Consider the following 17,702-nt stretch of genomic DNA (forward strand, 5'->3'; position numbering starts at 1 on the left):
CTGGAAAAAGCCTTGGCCAGGGGCTTTGCTTACTCACCTAGAAGCCACCCCCTTCCTGGGACCCAGGTCTACAGACCAAAGCTGGCCAGGACTGTTCTGCGAGCGAGGAGGAAGACAGGGGATGCTGACACAGGGGAGGGAGTGTGGTCAACAGAACTCGGCTGTCAGAGGAGGGCCTGGGTTCAAATCCTAGGTGACCTTGAGCTCTAGTCATTTAACCTCTCTGAGCCTAAATTTCCTCACCTGTAAAAAAAGAATACCAACTTCCTGGGTTAAAAGGATCACAGGAGATAACATGAAAAGCACATAGCATAGAGGCATTAGACAAATGTTACTTCTCCATCTCTCCTTTCATCAGAGCAAGGACACTGGGACACATGGAGCCTGGGTTAGTGTGGATGCTTTGTCTCTAAGTTGGTTTTCTTATGCAAATCCATTAAATGGGCCATTCTCAAGTTGGGTCTCCCAGCATTTCTGTTGCTGCAGATCCAAGATTGTACTGTATGTAGGTTGTTTACGCCACTGGGGTGGGGACAATACCCACCTAACTTTGCCTGCTTAGGACTTCACGGGTTTATCTTTCACCTGTCTGCACAGGGAAAACAGTGGCCCTTGAGAAATGGCACATTGGGTTTTGTCTGGTAGGTAGTGGAACACGGAGGGGGGACAAAGGGAGAGATGGAGGTCAGCACTTCCCAAGGCTGGCGGCAGGGGACAGGGAGCTCCAGGGCGCAGGGATGGGGGTGAGGGCTCTGCCTTGCAGGGAACTCGGCTACTTTATCCAGGACCCCAGGCACTTACAGGTCCCTGAACCTTGATTTCCTCATTCAGAGAAACGAAGACAATCTCTGCATCACAGGTTTGTTGTGATTGGACCAGCTGCCTAGGAGATGTTCTGTGAATATTAATTTCTCCTTCCTCTGCTCTGAAGTGGAAGGAGACAAAGGCCTTCGGAGAGGAGGAAACACACTCACACAGCCCCCTTGTAGAAACTGGACCAGCACAGGTTTAATTGATGTACAAAACACAGGACTGTTACCAGAGACGGTTGTGACACATAAGAAAGTCCCAAAGCACACAGAATCAGCCAAATTACAAAATGGACTTTTTCTGTGTGGTAGACTGATGACTGGGAAGTATGGCCTTGGGGGGTAGATAAAAGCCTATTGGATCTTAGTTTCTTCTTCCAGCACAAAGAAATTCGTGATGGGATGGTGGAGGGTTCGTCTCTATGTATTAGAGAGGCAAGGATAACCCCATAGCTTTCAAGACAAGAAAAACAGAGGGGGGATTTTCTTTAAACACTGAGACGGATGTCAGACAGCGTCTCCTGTGATCCCCAGGAGCCCGCTGAGAGGGGCTGTAGGGAGCTGTACAGATGGCAGCAGCCTCACTGGCAAAGGCCCCTCACGCCAAGGCCAGGCACTGGCCCCGCCCTCACCTCCTTCAGAAGGAGTCTCCGAGCTCTGAGAAGAGGCAGCAGGGGTTGGGCACAGGTAGAAAAGAGAGACGGAAACCAGAACCCATAGATACACCGAGGCGGAGAAAGCGAGGTGAGGACCAGAAGCCACCCCAGACTTCTCCTATGGCTGTCGTCTTACTGAAGTTGTGTGCTGGAGACCTGAGAAGCTAGCTGGCAGGGCTCTGGGGAGGAGCCCCAGAAAAGGGAAAGGGAGAGGGTGCTCCTGAGGACAGCATAGTGCCAGGAGAGGGAAGAGAGGTGACAAAACTCTGGTTGCCTCCAGCAACCTCTGGCAGGGCTCTGGGCCAATCCTGAGTTACTCAAAAGGAGAAACAGAGGACTCAAGAAAGAGGACATTAAAAAACAAAAAAGGAAAGAAAAAGGAAAAGGAAAGGAAAATGGGAAGAAAGCTCTGGGCTCTACGAGGCTGAGGTATTGGAGACAGAGCCTGGCCCGGGGTACCAACAGGCTGGGGCTTTGCTCTGTGAAGTGAGGACCATACACTGAACCATGCGTGCCCTGCAGGTACAAGGGATCAGTGGGGCTCCAAAGAGAGTCCCTGGCCTTTCATATCAGCTCCTCTAATGCCGCCCTTTCCTCCTGAAGGTGCCCCTGTGCCCGGTGGTGCCCCTCATCCTCAGGGCTGCCATACCCACGCAGGAGCTCGCAGCGGCCCACGTGCTTCAGCTGAGATCCGCCACCTGGTCGCTGCGGTGGCTAACTGCTCCCGGCTGTACCATCCTTTCCACCCAGCCCATTTCCCCACAGTTCCTCCGAGCTTCAAGTGGGGCGGCAGCAGCAAAGGCGGGACAGGAGGATGCTCCATCAGAGGAAATGAAGTGCAGGCCCCTCCTCAGGCACTTGATGTGGGTGCAGGGGAGCCAGGTGCACCGCATGCGACCGCGCAGGCCTCAGTAGCGATACACCTTCAGCGTGTTGTTCTCATCCAGGCCCAGCTGCAGGAGGCCCGAAGTGGCTCCTGGCTTGTGCACTGAGAAAAGATGTCTGGCCACAAGGTGAAGGAAAACTGCAGTCAGTTAAGCACCAGGGAAGGGCCATGGGGGAAAGGGTCAGAAGCCAAACAGGATCCGCCTGGGACCCCTGGGGCACAAATAGCCGCCAGCAGCCCAGCTCAGCCATCAGGCAGCTACAGCAGAAAGGGGCCAGGGTTCGAGAACTGGCTGAAAGGATATAACTTAGGGTCATTTTTGTAATGCTCTAGCCACTGCCGGTTAGCCTCAATCATGCCCTGCAAGTTGGCACTGCCCACCTCCGGGATGTGGGAGTGCGGATGCTGCAGGAGGCGGAGCTGCTCTCTGGGAAGGGAAGCACAGCAGGAGGAGGGAGAGAGGCAGGAGAGTCAGAGGAAGGGGGACCTGTGATAAAGCCAGGAGAGGCCAACACAGCAAGAGGCCATCACGGCGCCTCCCTCTTCCTCTCAAGATACCAGCTGCAGGCTTGGGGTCTCTTTAGCAATTCAAAGCTTCCTCTATTGGCAGGATGCCCCTCTGAAGTGTGCCCACCCCTCCTGGGTGAATACTGACATGGAGACTCCAGGCTCCACAGATCCTGGCCAATATCACCAGCAAAATCTCTCCACAGTGTCCACTCAAATACCTGCCCAGCATCAGCTCCCAAACTGGCAAAAGGGGTGAGGGGGGGTACTTATGGTTGGGGGTCTGGTGGGAGGGGATACATCTGGTAAGGAATAAGATGAGTGAGAAATAACAGGCTTAAATAATTGTCCATCTGTCTCCCCCCACAGGGTGCGCCTCTCACTCCAGATGTTGTTCACAGGACTAGAGGAAGCAGGAAGCTGTAGGAAGCACACACAGAGAGTGGCAAAGAAAAAGGCCACACTCTGCTCCAAGGCTCGAGGGGCTATGGGAGGGCAGTGGGCAGGGTCCAGCCAGGGCTGTCGTCTCACAGGTTCCTCATGGAGCTGTGCTCCCCAGAGATTCTCCTCCGGTTGCATGGAGGAGTGTCTAAGACCCAGGCAGCTCTGAGAACTGGGGCCTGCCTGGCCTCTCTGGGTACACGCCCATGAGTTCTGCTCCCCTAGAGGTCCCATCAGCTCAGGGCAGAGCAGTGCACAGCTGAACTGTGTGGTTCCACACTGAGCTATAGGGAGTCTTACCTGGCAGACATGTAACCCAGCCTGTTCTCCAAGGAGGTGGTGCCACTGCTGAGGACGGGGACTCCAGCTGGAAAGTGGGAAGAAATCACTCACAGTGGACAGTGGGGCAGCTGAGCCAGACCCGGGCCACGCAGGCCACCTCCCTGCTCCCCAGCACCTTCTGCCTCCCCAAAACTGAAAAGGCAGTGCCCCCAAAACAAATACAAACAGGGATACTTTCAGTAGCTGAAGTGAAAGGTGAGAGACAGGAATCACCCTATTCATTTTATTTCTAGAACTATATGGGTGGAACAGGGAGTTGTAACTTTTCCCTCTAACTGAACAGTGCTACGATGCCACAGCAGCCACCGTGCCAAGCTGAAGCCTGGATCTGACCAAAACTCAGTCTGCCATTCACTCACTGGGCACCCTGGAACACACTGCTTAACCTCCCTAAGTCTCAGTTTCCCCATCTGTAACAACGGGGTAAAGAATTTGTACCTCAGAGGTTGTAAGACCTAAATGAATACCTTCATATAAAATGCCTGGCCTATGACATAGTGCACATAACAGTAGCTATTCTGATGATGACGACGATGACTTTTCAGGTTCTGCTGAGCTCTGGAGTCCTAAAGGCCCCAGTCAGCCACCCAACCCACAGAGCCCACAGCTTCTGGGTACTCAGCAAGGTCTCCTTCCCAGGGACCCAGGGAGGCGGTGGGGTAGGTGACAGAAGGGAGGAAGAGGAGGTGGGGGAGGGGGAAGGCTTGGCCCAGAACCACATGTCCGGAAGGAAGCTCACTTGGAAAGTACTTGTGCCACTTCTCCACCAGGAAGTCATCCACTGTTTGAGTCACGGAGGAGGAGAGCCTGCGGCCCAGCCCCTGGTCCCAGGCCCACTGGGTGGACACAGGGGTCCTGGGGGATGAGGGGAAGATGGGGACCAGGGAGGGGTAAGAGGGAACGGGAGCCCTCTGGAAGGATGGGGACGGGGTCTGTGCCAGGGTGGGAGTGAGGAGTGGCGGCTGAGAGCTGAGGCCCCCCAGCATGCTGAGGACCCCGTTTAGCTGGCTGCTGATCCGCTGTAGGGAGCTGCTCAAGTACTGGATCTTGTTGGGGAAGGTGGGGCTTGCGGTCAGGCTGACTGAAAGGGAAGAGGCAGGTGGTAAAGAAGGACTCAGGTTTCGGATGCTGGGGTGACATAGTGGCTCCCTACCGGCCACCACTCCCCATTCCTCCAGGCAACAGCGCCTTGGCCTTGACTGGGAGAGGGCAGAGCTTCTGTGTTCTAGACAGTGGAGACAGGAAACTGGCCCTACGAAAGAGGCCCTGGGGAAGGAGCAGGAGGGCTTCTCGCTTTGCAGGCCAGGCTGCAGAGATCAGAGTGGCGGACAGGGGCACCCTCACAGTTAGGGACTCTGTGCATTCAGAAGGCTTTCCCAATCCTGTGGACTAGCAAAGCCAGAGTGGTTCCCTCCTTCCCAAGCATCTACTGGGAACCTGCTCCAGACACTGGCACCCAGAGGCCAATTCACACAGAGCTGAGGAAGGGGGCTGCACCTCTGTTCCCGAAGTTCTTCCCTCTCCATGGAAACTGTAACCCTTCCCCTGCCACCCTCCCTGTCCGCCTCGCTGCCACCACTCACTGTGAGGCAGGGAGCAGGACTCTGAACTTCCACTGCTAGTGTCTTCCGTGTCACTGAGGTCAAAAGTCACCACTTTCTTGGCGGGGGCTCCTCTCAGAGTACCCTCATCTGGAGCCTTATGGGTAGAAGCAGCAGTTATTGCTGGCACTGGTCCTGAGCACTTTGTACGTGGGAGAGGCACATCCTGCAGGCTGCCTTTCAGGGGGTGGAAGGGAGGCTAGGCTAACAGAACTCAGCCCTGAGACACAGGTAGCAAGGCTACCAGGACCAGACAGTTGTCCACCCTTTCCCAGTAAATTCTCCCTGCAGTGTCTCCACCTAAGCTTCCCTCCTGCCACACCCACGCCTCAGGCATCCAGGGAAGAGTACAGGCCCACAAAAAGGGAGGGAACCTTGGGCAACCTCCCAGGTGGGAACATCTGTCCTCAGGTACCATGGCAGGGGAAGGGCCAGGGCTAGATCCTCTCTCAAGAAACTTTAGAAAGAGGCTCCGGGTCTCAGAACCACTCAGCACAGATAACCAACCTCTAAGCGCAAGCCACTGCCGTTCACACAGGCCCACAGCCCTAAGCCTAGTGCCAGTCCTGGGCCCCAGAGACCCAGTGCCCTCGACAGAGGACCAAAGAACCCAACCGTATCCTGGGCACAGAAAAGGAAGCTGTGGCCACCTGAGGCCATATGGCCACAGGGCTGCACCTCATCCCGAAGAGAGGCCTCCAGCTGGCTCAGCTTCCCCTCTTTCTTCCGCAGCAGGTCTCGGCCCTTCCTCATGGCCGACTTCATCTCCTCCAGGTGCTTGGTCTCCTGCAGTCAGGGAGGAAGGGAGGGTAAATGTGAATCCCACACTGACCGTGGGGTACCAGCTTTGCCCTCTGTTGGCTGGTTATCGTGAAAAAATTACTTAACTCTCAGTCCAGATTCTTGTCTGAGAAAGAAAAATACTACTTTTCATGGGGTCATGAGAATTAAAAGAGACAGAGTATGCTACACGCTTAGCACCACATCCATAGCTAATAAATTCTCACATGGTTACTGTTAACCAAATGGTCACTATTATCATGGCTCCAACTACTACCACTATCATCATCATTGTCACTGTCATCAGGAGGAACACAGTAGAGCAATGGCAGGGCCCGGGAGCACATGCACACCCCTGGGAAGCCTGCAGCTCTGTACCAGACTCTTGTACTCTGCTGCCCCCAAGCCAGGCTGAGGGGCACAGGGCCCAGCTTACTTGCCAGCTCTGAGCACCATCAGAATTCTAAGGGACTGAGTACAATTGTCAGGACCCTCAAAGATCTGCAATCCTAACTAAGAGTGATCATGAAGACTGGCTTTTCCTTGCAAATTAGGGTACCAAAGAAGTACAGAAGAGAAGTAATTCAATCTCATGCCGAGTGTATACTCAAAGATTTCCAGCCATGAACAGTCTTTCATGTGGAATGGACAAGCAAGGTACAGGATGTGAAATTCTGAAAACCTCCTGTACTCTTCACTTAGAAAACAGAATAACACTACCACCTGCACATCACCTGTGGTTACTGTGAGACCCACACAAGAGAGCGTCCCACACACAGTGCATGGCCTTGTGAATTACTATAAGACAGCGTCCAGCACACTGTGCACAGCCTCGAGATATACTATGTATGAGACAGCATCCCGCACGCAGTGCACAGCCTCACAATTTACTGAGAGAGCACTCGGCACACTGTGCACGGCCTTCTGGACGTGGTGCCTTCATCCTCGAGGAGATATATAACCTTCATGCCCCTTTCTGCCCACCTAGATGACTTGTGTACGAGCCAAGGGCTGTACAGCCACTATCCTGGAGTCCCCAGCATGAGCAGTGGAGGGTGAGTCCCAAGGCAAGTGCTGATCCTGCTCCCCGGACCTCCCTCCCCCAGAGCTGGGAGGCTGTCCAGGCACTGACCTCTTCCAGGTCCTTTCGCACATCTCCTAGGGCCTTGGTGCTTAGCAGGTCCTTGGCTGCATCTGGGGCACTGGCCAGCTCCTGGCACCAGTGCTGCCGGGCGGCCTTCAGAGCAGTCTGCCGCCTCCGCATGGAACGTGTCTGCCGCACCAGGAAGGCCTTGGCGCTGCGGAGAGCCACCCCCTCTGCAGAGAGGTAGTGCCGGAAGCTGTGGAGGACAGGCATGGGTGGGTGCGGGCAGGGAGGTTGAGAGGATCACCAGACACACCCCCAGCAGAGCTCCATCCTGGGCACAAACTGCTTGGCTGGGCTGGGCAGTGTGTAGGAATGTGGCCGTTTAAGACTATAGCATGGGGTGTGCGGCACCCACCCGGACTCTGAAAGGCCTCCAGGCAGATAGCCAGACACTCCCATTGGCCTGACTCTCAACCAGGATCAGCAGGTGCTAGCATGCTGTGCCAACAATCACAGTGGCATCAACTTCCCTGAACCAAGACCCACTAGTGACTACTGTCACCTGTCTTCAGTCCCCCAGCTCCGTGGTACAGGCACTCACACCTCATGGTGTCAACCCAAAATAAGACAGGCTATCAGAACTCACCTGTCCAAGGACAAGCCGGCATCCTCCTTGCTCTGGGAGAGAGAAGAGGGTACCTCTTTGGTCTGGTTCTAGGGATACATGATAGGAAAGACCCACTAACTGTAACACAAGCAGATACACTGCAGGCTCGCAGCCCTGAAATCCCTCCCAGGGTCTAGACATGATGCTTTGCCAGCACCAGGCACTATTCACTGCAGAGATCATCTGATTGATGGATATTGGGGTGGGGAACAGTAAGAAGAGGAGCCAAAAGCCCTACATAGAGCACAGCCTGGACCTCCCTGGTACCCTACCCTCTCCTAGTACCTCACCCCCCTGACGCCCCATCCCTCCTGGTGCCCCAGCCCAGCCATTCTGTTGCTTCCAAGGCCAGAGAAGCTCACACTCCCAGGGGATGTCCTCAGGTCCTCGATGTGGAGATCTGGCTCACAACACGGGGAAGCTCTTCTCTCCTCTACCGCCAGCTCTGTCAACACATCCTGCTTCCTCTGAGCTTTGGCCTCCAGGTCACTGAGGGGGGAGTGGAGGTGCAGGGAGGTAAGGCAGCGCCACGTGATGAAGCAAACCAGGCAGCACACTATAAGAACCCCTGGAGGGCTTCAAGCCCCCACCTGAGGTAGAGAGCAAGACTATCTCCATCCCTTCACTCCCATCAAAGTCCCTGAGCGGGGCTGGGGCATGAACAGTAAAACCAGGACCCCAGCTACTCAGAACCTCCTAAGACTCCCCATCCCTACAACATGCAGCAGACAGAGCCTGGTCCACTCTGCCTGTGAACTGAGCACGTGCAGACAGGGCTCTGAGCAGCAGAGGTCAGAGGGCATGCGAGGGGCAGAGGGTGGCTCCACGCAGGGTGCCCGCGCCACCTGATGTGCTTCTGCAGCCTCTCGGCCTGGGTCTGCAGCACGTCCACCTGGGATTCCAACTCCAGCTTGTGGGCCTGCAGCTCGCAGAGAACTGTTCGGAGCTGCCGGTTTGACTCCAGCAGGTGGGTGTGCTCCTTCTTTGCCTCTTCCAGGTGTCGATGGGTAGCTGTGACTTCCTGGGCAGAAGAAAAGACAGAAGCACCTGGAGAAAGAGTAGGGAGAAAGCAGGGAGCCAGAAGCCTGAGGACAGGGACACCAGGAGGAGGGGAAAGGACACTGTTCTGCCCCATGTGGAGGGGCTGACACATTGCAGCTCCCATCCTCCCACCACAGCCGCTCCCTGAGCAACCCGAGCTTGCTTCCACACAGTGGTGCTGCTTGTGGAGTAGCCCCATGCCCTGAGAGATCAAGTGGACAGAGGTGGGGTAATGGGGGGAGAGGAAGAAAGGAAAGGGAGTCGGGGGAGAGAGGGAGGCCGAGGCTGAGAGAGGCAGACAAACCTTGCTCTTCAGCACCACCTGCCTCCTTACGTCCAAGAGCTGCTGCTTCTCCTTCCGGGCAGTCTCCTCCTGAGGAGGGAATGAAAGGGGCCCCTGGGCCATCTCCAGGCTCCAAGGCTAAGGGGTAGAAAGGCCCATCCTCTCTTGGGGGAGCTATGACTCCAAGGTCAAGAGCACCTCAAGATCCTAGCCTCCACCCCACTCCCTCACCTGAATGTCCAGCTGAGCCAATCTGGCCTTGACGTCTTTCGCTCTGGTTTCAAGATCCAACTCTAACTCTTGGAGTTTCCTTTCCTGCACAGAGCAAAGGTGGAGGAAAAATGTAAGTACAGAAAGGGCACAAGACTTTAGCTGAGTGACAGGAGGGGTCCTGACCATACCATAGTACCACCCAAGTGGGCTCATGCTTCCTCCCATCTGGCCCTGCAACTCCCAGGAAAGCACCACACCTTACTTACTCCCAGTGGGGGCAAGGAGAAGCAAAGGTGCCAACCCCAAGGCCCTAAAGGGGCTGGCCTCCTCTTCTCATACCAGGGATGTTCCCAGAAAACGAAAGAGCAATGATGCCCCAGCTTGGGGATGGCCAGCAAGACCCCACTCCTGAAGCTGTTGGGCTCCGTCCTGCTCTCCTGATGCCCCAGCCCTGTTCTGCCCCACATGGAGGTGGCCCTGAAGGACTGCCCAGAGCCCCACCTGCTCCTGCTGTCGGAGCCCCAAGTCCTCCAGCCGCCGGCCCTGCTCCTGCCTTGCAGTCTCCAGCTCTCGCTCGTGAGCCCTGCGCAGGCGTTCCAGCTCTCCGGTCAGGTGCCCCAGCAGTTCAGCCCGCTGCTTCCTCTCCTGCATGGAGGGGGCCGCCATGGGAAACTGCAGGGCCTCCCACCCCTGCCACCTGAGTCCATAAGATCAAGGACTCCAGCAGTTTCCTAAGGCCAGCTCGTAGAAGAGAGGAGAGGACAGCATGATCCTCCCCCCAGAAAGTCTGCAGCCCACTCTGAAGCAGAGGCTGGTCAGATGTGGTGAGGAAACCCCTGGGGAGCCCCCTACCACTCCATCACGTCCAGTTTCCATTCCTCAAGGGAAAAGAGGTCATTAATAAAGTACCACTGTCCCTCAGCAAGGTCAGAACTGGTTTGGGAAGGGAATCAACTTCGTTCCATCATGGCTGCTATTTCTGCCTGGGGAAGATGGTACAGAGCCTGGGGTGCTGCAGTCCCTGGAGCAGCAGCAGGACACCCTGGGCAGAGGCCCCGCTGCAGGCTAACGCCGGCCACCCCACACTGTGCAAAGCACACCAAGCCAGAGAGGAGCCACTTGGATAGCTGACCTTTCTCACCCATGGCCAAGGCTGAAGACGGCAGATAACACTCACACACTGTTGGGCTCCTGCCCTCTATTCCTTGGTGCCCTGGATTCCTATGCAGCCTGGAGGCATGGCGTTAGGGTAGTTAAAACTGAGGCTTTGGAATCAGGTAGTCTTGGCTTGAACCCTAGCTCCTGCCTGTTAGCCATGGTGGTCGGGGAAAGTTGCTTACGCTCCCCAAGTCAGTTTCCTCACTTTGAAAATGGAGATAATGGTAGTTCATGCCCCCTAAGGGTGCTGTGAGGACTAAATGAGTTAATCTATATAAAGAGCTTAGGACAGTGCCTGGCACGCAGGACAAGTTCAGTGCCAGCTGTTATCACGAGAGGAAGGTGCACCTGCCCGAAAAAGAGGGCTCACTCCTCACCCAACGCTTTAGACATAAAATGACGTTGCTGGTGCAGGGCCAGGGAAGAGGCCTCCCACCAACCACGCCCACGGGCTTCCCTCTTCCCTGCCCTCTGGCCAGCTGGGGAGGGTCCAGGCTCTGTGCCCATGAGCGCGCGTGCAGGGGGGGCCAAGTCACCTGGGCTTCATACTGCTCTCTGGCCTCGGCCACCGCTTGCCGGTGCTCCTCCCTCATCCTCTCCATCCTCCGCTCATGCTCCCTCTCCACCTCCTGGCGCTTCTCTCTCAGGAGGCCACCGAGCTGCAGGGCAGGAGGCACACAACACGCGGGACTGAGTGGGCCATGTGCGCAGACTGAAGCACTTGAAGATCTCATACAGCACATCCCAAGGCCCCCCAGGCACACGACATGCCCGTCACAGGTGCGTGACACACGACGCACACAGCCACACCTCAGCACCACCTCCCACACACAAGGGCGTGGGCTGAGAAGTGCTAACCCCAGCTGAGCCATCAAAGCAATGACCCTCTGGGCCAGGATGGCACTCCAAGCTGAGGAGGCAGCACCCCAAAAGAGGACGCAGCACCCCATGCAAGAAGGCAGCGACTCAAGCAAAGAGACAGTGCAGCACTCACCTCTTGCTCATACTCCAGCACCTGGTGAGCTTTGTGCTGAGCTCTCTGCTCCGCCCACCCCAGGCCGTCCTGCAGCTGGGCCTCCTCCTTCTGCTGAGCTTCCTCTATCTTCTTCTGGAGGCTGGAGACCACCTGAGGAGGGCCCAGCAAGGAGGGTGACTCTCAGAGAGCACTACAGAGTGGCCAAGGGGGACTCACTTCCCAGGAACCCAGTGCTCCTCCCCATGGGGCTGCGGGGGGTGGAAGGGGAGAGAAAGGCTCCCTCCCTCATGGCAGGGGTGGGCTTGAGTACTTCTAGGGACGAGCAGTGAAGGAGTCTGAGGTTTATGTCCAGGCTGGCAGCATCTACCTCTCTGTGCTTGGCCTCCAGTGAGGACGAGAGCCGCTCCAGCTCAGCTCTATGCTCCCTCTCCAGCGCTGCCATTGCCTGGGGAGCAACAAAGGGCGTGTGAGGGATGCAGGGCAGAGAAGGCTAGCTGGGCACTGACCCTAGACAAGGAGGAGCCAGGAAAACCATTCCCAACACTCCTCAAGCTAAGGGGCTAAGGGGAACCACAGGTAGGTCTTTGTTCTCCCGCTATAACTCAGTCCCTAAAGTCTGCAAGTAGCAGATAAACAGAACACAGGGCCACAGTGGAGGAGCACTGAGGCAGCCTCAGGCCACTGCTGCCACAGGCGCTCGGGTGACACTCATGCCTGTGGGTGAGGCCTGGCAGAGGCTGGAGGCTTTAGCACTCAGTACTGAAAACCCTGCGAGTTTCTCCTGGTCTGAGCAAAGCTCCACCCCTCACCAAGGAAACAGTTCCACGTAGCCTGAGACAGAGCCTCCCAGCAGAGGGACAGGGAGGACAAGGGGGAAGCCTCCTGAGTGTGCAAGCCACTCATCTGAAGGCCAGAGAGAAGAGAGGAGGATGGGAGGTCGCCACAGCTGTCCGAGACAAGGACGGGGGCAGGCACATTCGTCTCAGGACCTCTGGTCTGCTTCAAGTTCTTCTGGTCATAAAACCTCCCAAGATCCACAGGCCATCTCCCTCAAACTTCTTCACTGCCACTGACAACGCCCAACCACTACAGGCCCAGCGGCCCTACAGCGAGCCTCTGGACCGCTGCACACCCTCCGCTCCGCGGGGACCAAGCTTTGTTCCTGCCCTGAGACAGGCTGGGTGACACAGAGTAGTGGGTCCATGGTGTCTGCACCCACCTGTGCAGCCCCCACTCTCTGCCTGTCTCCCCACCTGCATACCCAAGGCTGCTCTTCCTCCACACTCAGTCCCTCCCCAGGCAGCCCAGGCACGTGTCGGAGAGGAAGGTCCAATTCTACTTGCTCACTTCTTTCCTCTCCCCTTCCAGCCGCTCCCTCAGCTGCCTCAAAGCCTTCTCCTTCTCAGCATTCAGCGCAGCCTCCTCCCTCTGCTCCGAAGCCTCCATCTCTCCCCTGAGCTGCTCCAGCATGTGCTTGTTTCTCTGCTCCAAGCTGGCCCTCTCGGCCTTCTGCAGAGACTCCAGTTCCTCCCTCAGCCTCTGCAGGGAAGCCTCGTGCTGGGCCCTGGGCAAACAGAGGGGAATGTCGGTTGGCCGGTGCACTCGGGCCGCCCCGGGACGGCAGCTCACAGCGGCGTTCACCTGATTTGGCTCTCATCTGCTTCTGCGCCAGACAGGACCTGCGCCTGGAGCTGGGACAGCCTCCGGCCCTCCTCCTCTCGCATCCGAGCCCCCTCCTCCTCAGTGGCTTTCTGTAGCTGCTCCTTCAGGAGACTAGGGAGGAAAGGCAAGGAAAGCATTGGAAGGCCACCGGTCTCTCCTCTTCTAGTCATATTCCTGGCTCCTGGCTCTCAAAAGCCTATAGCCTGCCTGCGAAGCTTATAAACTCTTAGAGGTGATCCTGACCTCAGCCTCTGGGTCCTGCTGCCTCCCCGTACCTCCCAGGGTAAAGGGGGCCATGAGCCCCACCTGCCCTTTGCCTCAGGAAGCCGATCCCAGACCAGCCTTCCTCCCCAAGGCTCCCTCTGCCTCCAGGTTCGTCTTGTGTAGCACCCGCTAAGGACAGATGCAGACTGACCCCAGCCTGACTTGAGTCCACATCCTTTCACTCTCCACCCCTGGATTCTGCTCTAGCCACATCAGATGAGCTGCTACCTCTAAAGCCCACCGCTCTCCTCGCTCCTCGGCCTTTGTTCATGCTGGCCCCTCTGCTGAGACTCCCCTTTCCAACCTGATGAACCCGTCCGTGTTCATCACCCAAGACCAAGCTCCTCCCCCCAAGTTCATCGATCCATCCCCATCACAGGTTACGTGGGGACCTTTCTTGTCCCGGCCACTCTGCACCATGCACCATACTGTGTCATAATTAATCGCTTGTGTCTGTTTTCCTTTCAAGTCTGGGAGCTTCTCCAGAGAAAGAATCTCGCCAGAAACTGTTTTATATCCCAAGTACTGGGCACAGGAACTAGCATGAAGCAGGTGCTCAATAAATGCTTGTGAATTTGAACAGTCCCACCTAGCCCCCAAATACGGGGTGGCCCATAAGTCACTTTACTATTTAAAAATTTCATAACTTTTTTGGCACTAATACTTTTTTAATTTTTGTTTCAGATTCTGAAAATGTTCCCTAGAAATTTGTTACAGAAAAATTCATGACGGAGCAACACGTAAAAATCGCTGAATTTGATTTCAAAAATCAGCGCTCCACTGTTCTAACACACAGAGCACATGTGCATGGGTTTCCATGTCAGGAACCCACACGCAAACCCAGCAACATGCCCCTTCGTTCAGCGTTTGCAGTACCAGGGTCTGTCAGTGATGTGCCAGAGCCCGAGACCACGCTCAGCTTGCAGTCAGGAGAGTGCTGAGCGTGTGCAGCAGAGCACTCAGGGTGAGGCAGGGCCGTCCCTCCATGTTCTTGAGAGCTTGGAGCCAGCCCCAGAACCCACGGACTTCCGCAACATGTGCAAACTGACTTGCACCTGGGCCCAGACAGGGCAAGAGTCCAAGCCCAGGACTGCCCGCCGGCTGAGGGACAACATCGGGAAGAAGTCCAAATGCTGCAGCCAGACGTGTTAAAAGCCTCATGGAAAATGCCGTAGAAAGTGCCTGTACTTGCGAAGCGGAAATTGGAGGACATTTGCATGACATCATTTTTCATACGCAGCGTTTTAAAAAATACCATTTTCTGTATTTTATATTATAAAAAAATAATAGAAAAAATTAAACAAAAAATGTATTCCATTTTCACATGGTAAAGCGACTGGGGGCCACCCTGTCTCAGCAGCTTCGATGGGAAAAAAGCAGACACCCCTGCTGACACAAACCACATCCTCCCACAGCCCCCAGAGCCAGGGCTCTGAGCAGTGCACTCAGGCAGTTCAAGCCCAAGAAAAACATGATTCCGAAGACAATTTCTTTGAGAAGCCTCTGTAATGAATTCCAAAGCCAAAAAGACTAAGGGTCGTTTTCTGTTTCAAGTTATCAGCGCCACTGCTCTCTCCCATGATGGCACAAAACTTAAGTGAAAATCCTTCCTTCTACATTCCCCAGAAGCCTGCTCCCTGTCCTCCGGCTGAATGTTACACACAGCACACAGACTGTTAGAGCTGGAAGGGTCTTCAGGGGTGACGTCCTTCATCTTACAGCTCAACTCAGTCTCCTCAGTTTACAACTGCCTTCCTCATTCAGGAGATGTCTGCGCTACAGAATAGTCCTGGGGACGTAAACCACAGCCTGTGGAATACGGTCAATAATATTGTGAGGACTGTGTATGACGTCCATTGGGTACTGGAAATAGCAGGGGGACACTTTGTAAAGCATATGATTGTCTAACCACTATGCTGTACACCTGAAACTAGTACAAATGTAAACTATAATTTTTTTAAAATTTTAATTAAAAGAAAGAAATATTTACTATTAGGTTGGTGTGGCTTTCAGAGATTTCTACCAAGTGGAAGTTCTTAGCAGAGAGAGACCCCACCCTTCAAGAAGGCTCGAGTGTAAACAGAAACAGGGTCCTCATGATGAACTATTTCAAAGAGAGCTAGGCAAGGCACTGCCCATAGAAATATTACTTAGCCAAGACTGCCGAAACTATGTTGATTTCAACTGAAAATAAAAACAAGAGCTACCCTTTATTGAGCGACTATGGTGTGCAGGCCCTGAGTCAGATACTTTTGGCATGCTAGTCTTTACAACAACCTAGGAGTTGCTTGTGGACACTCCTCTGGATGGGAAGCTAAGCTTAGGGAGGGCAAGGAGGAGAGAAGCCTGGTGGGCTGCAGGGAAGCACCACCAGGGTTCTCTTCTAGGCACTGCTCTCAAGGTGGGCTGAACCACACTGTTTGGCTCAATTTCCAGCTGGCTGGAAAAGGGTGCTATGGGGAGATCTGTTCCGTGGGATACTCCCTGGCAGGGGATCCAGGAGGGTGATGTAAGGATGGGCCCTGGGTCAGGGGATCTGGTGTTGGCTAATGAGAAAGACTGTCCCCACCCTCTGGATAGTCAGAAGCTGGTTTTCTTCTCTAAATAAAGCATAAACGGTTTTATACACTCTTTGTTATCTATGATATAAAAAAATAAGTATCCACCAGTTTTGGAAGTTCTGTTGAAGAGGGTAAGATTTAGTTAAATTGCCAAGTTACATTAACACCTTTTCATAGCACTTTTCCCATCCTTCTTAACATCCACTATCCCATTTTCCTTACTCACAGAGCCCTGGTTTTATTCTATCAAGAACAGAGGCCCAGCTGAAGGACTACATTTCCCAGTCACCTTTGTAACCAAGGGTAACCAATGAGATTTAGGTGGAAATTATTGGGTCAAGTTTCCAGGAAAACTCTGTTATGGGGCTGAAGGAGCTAGAAGGTTTCCCTTTATATTCTGCCCTGTTCCTCCTGCCTGGAGCACAGGTGCAGTGGCTAGAGACGAGAAGCTATACTGCACTGTGAAGAGACCCTGAGAGTGAAACCAGCACTGGAGAGGCACAGATTAGAGAAGACAGGGGCCTGGGACTCTACAGAGCCTCTGTGCCAGCCAGGACTGCTTTTCTTACAAAAATAAGCTCTAGCTCGTCCATTCATATACACACAATCACATACAGAGGCCCAGCCCAGATGTAAGTGTCTTGTTTGTTTAGGGCCTCCCAGCCAGCTACACAAAGAGCAGGAACCCAAACAGAAACCTGGGTCCTGGGCAAGAGCACCTCACACACATCCTGTGGCCCCACCAACCCCAACTGGGTCCCAACAGGGACCTGACTGCCAAGACGACATGCAGTAGTTAAGAAAACGGGTGTCAGAGGCATGCCCCTGGGCTAAGCTGGCTCTGCTGCCCCTCAGCCTCCATACCTTGGACAGCGTACTCACCCTTTCGGTGCCTCAACTTCTTCGCCTACATTCCAGGTTCTATAAAATGGGGTCAATAACAACATCCTGTAAGAGCCACTCAGAAGACTAACAAATCACAGACATAAAGCACAGGTATCAATGTGATCTCTCAAAAAGTGTCAGCTACTCCGGTTATGGTCATGCCTCCCAATTCCCCACCAAAAGGAGGGGGCAGTGAGCCTCGGCGAGGGAGCCCACTCCTCCACACGGGCTACCGCAGAAGAGTCCCGGTGGGGCCACAGGCATCCCAGGGAGTGCCCCTGGGACATATGTGGGAGTGTCCCTTCCCCACATGTACCCCGTGCAGCCTGTCGAAGGGGAGGGGCAGCACCTCAGAGATTTCTCTTTCTGCTGGTGAAGCTGGAGGGTCTCCTCTTCCTCCTCCCGCCACAGCTCTTCTCGCAGCTGCTGCATCTTCTCTCGCTTCAGTTCTAGGAGCTGCCTCTGGTCTTGCTCGAGCTCTTGGGCCACTGACTCTTCCACGGCCTTCCAGGCAGCCTCTGACAGCTGCTTTGGGGGAGCCAAAAGCTCTGGAGATGGCCTACCAAGGCTGGGAAACAGGATTTCACAAGTTTTAATACCCACCCACCTTTTGGCATCAAGGTTTACAGAGCTACAGATCTTCACAGACCCTAATGGAGGGAGGGCCCACGATCAGGAATCACATATGTAAAGCAGGTCACCCAAGGCGGGAAGTAGGGCTACCACTCTCAGATATATGGCAGCACCCGTTCTACAAGACAAGCCCCACTGTGGTTGTCTATGGCCCCAAGAGCCTAGGGAGAAGGGCAGCCCATAGCAGGACCTGGCAGGCTGGGAGCCAAGAAGAAGATGAGGCTCAGGAGCTGGCAGCAGCAAGGAGAAA

General features: G+C 54.9%; 1 protein-coding gene across 1 annotated transcript in view; it reads right to left on the bottom strand.

Annotated features, from left to right (window-relative positions):
* Positions 1-983: 983 nt before the first annotated feature.
* Positions 984-17,702, bottom strand: part of CEP164 (centrosomal protein 164) — a 54,219-nt gene continuing 37,500 nt past the window's right edge. Inside the window, exons 14-33 of the mRNA XM_087821515.1 lie at positions 17,169-17,387; positions 16,817-16,855; positions 13,089-13,220; positions 12,795-13,011; positions 11,815-11,892; positions 11,466-11,597; positions 11,008-11,130; positions 9,815-9,958; positions 9,332-9,415; positions 9,122-9,190; positions 8,622-8,797; positions 8,139-8,265; positions 7,756-7,823; positions 7,155-7,362; positions 5,921-6,028; positions 5,225-5,339; positions 4,381-4,722; positions 3,600-3,666; positions 2,627-2,778; positions 984-2,441 (exon numbers count right to left, since the gene is read on the bottom strand). Of these exons, the coding sequence (XP_087677641.1) occupies positions 2,374-2,441; positions 2,627-2,778; positions 3,600-3,666; positions 4,381-4,722; positions 5,225-5,339; positions 5,921-6,028; positions 7,155-7,362; positions 7,756-7,823; positions 8,139-8,265; positions 8,622-8,797; positions 9,122-9,190; positions 9,332-9,415; positions 9,815-9,958; positions 11,008-11,130; positions 11,466-11,597; positions 11,815-11,892; positions 12,795-13,011; positions 13,089-13,220; positions 16,817-16,855; positions 17,169-17,387 (2,668 nt within the window). The 3' untranslated portion in view covers positions 984-2,373. The remainder of the gene's footprint in view (positions 2,442-2,626; positions 2,779-3,599; positions 3,667-4,380; positions 4,723-5,224; positions 5,340-5,920; positions 6,029-7,154; positions 7,363-7,755; positions 7,824-8,138; positions 8,266-8,621; positions 8,798-9,121; positions 9,191-9,331; positions 9,416-9,814; positions 9,959-11,007; positions 11,131-11,465; positions 11,598-11,814; positions 11,893-12,794; positions 13,012-13,088; positions 13,221-16,816; positions 16,856-17,168; positions 17,388-17,702) is intronic.

This window comes from Miniopterus natalensis, chromosome 11, assembly GCF_054644295.1.
Source record: "Miniopterus natalensis isolate mMinNat1 chromosome 11, mMinNat1.hap1, whole genome shotgun sequence".
Taxonomy (NCBI): domain Eukaryota; kingdom Metazoa; phylum Chordata; class Mammalia; order Chiroptera; family Miniopteridae; genus Miniopterus; species Miniopterus natalensis.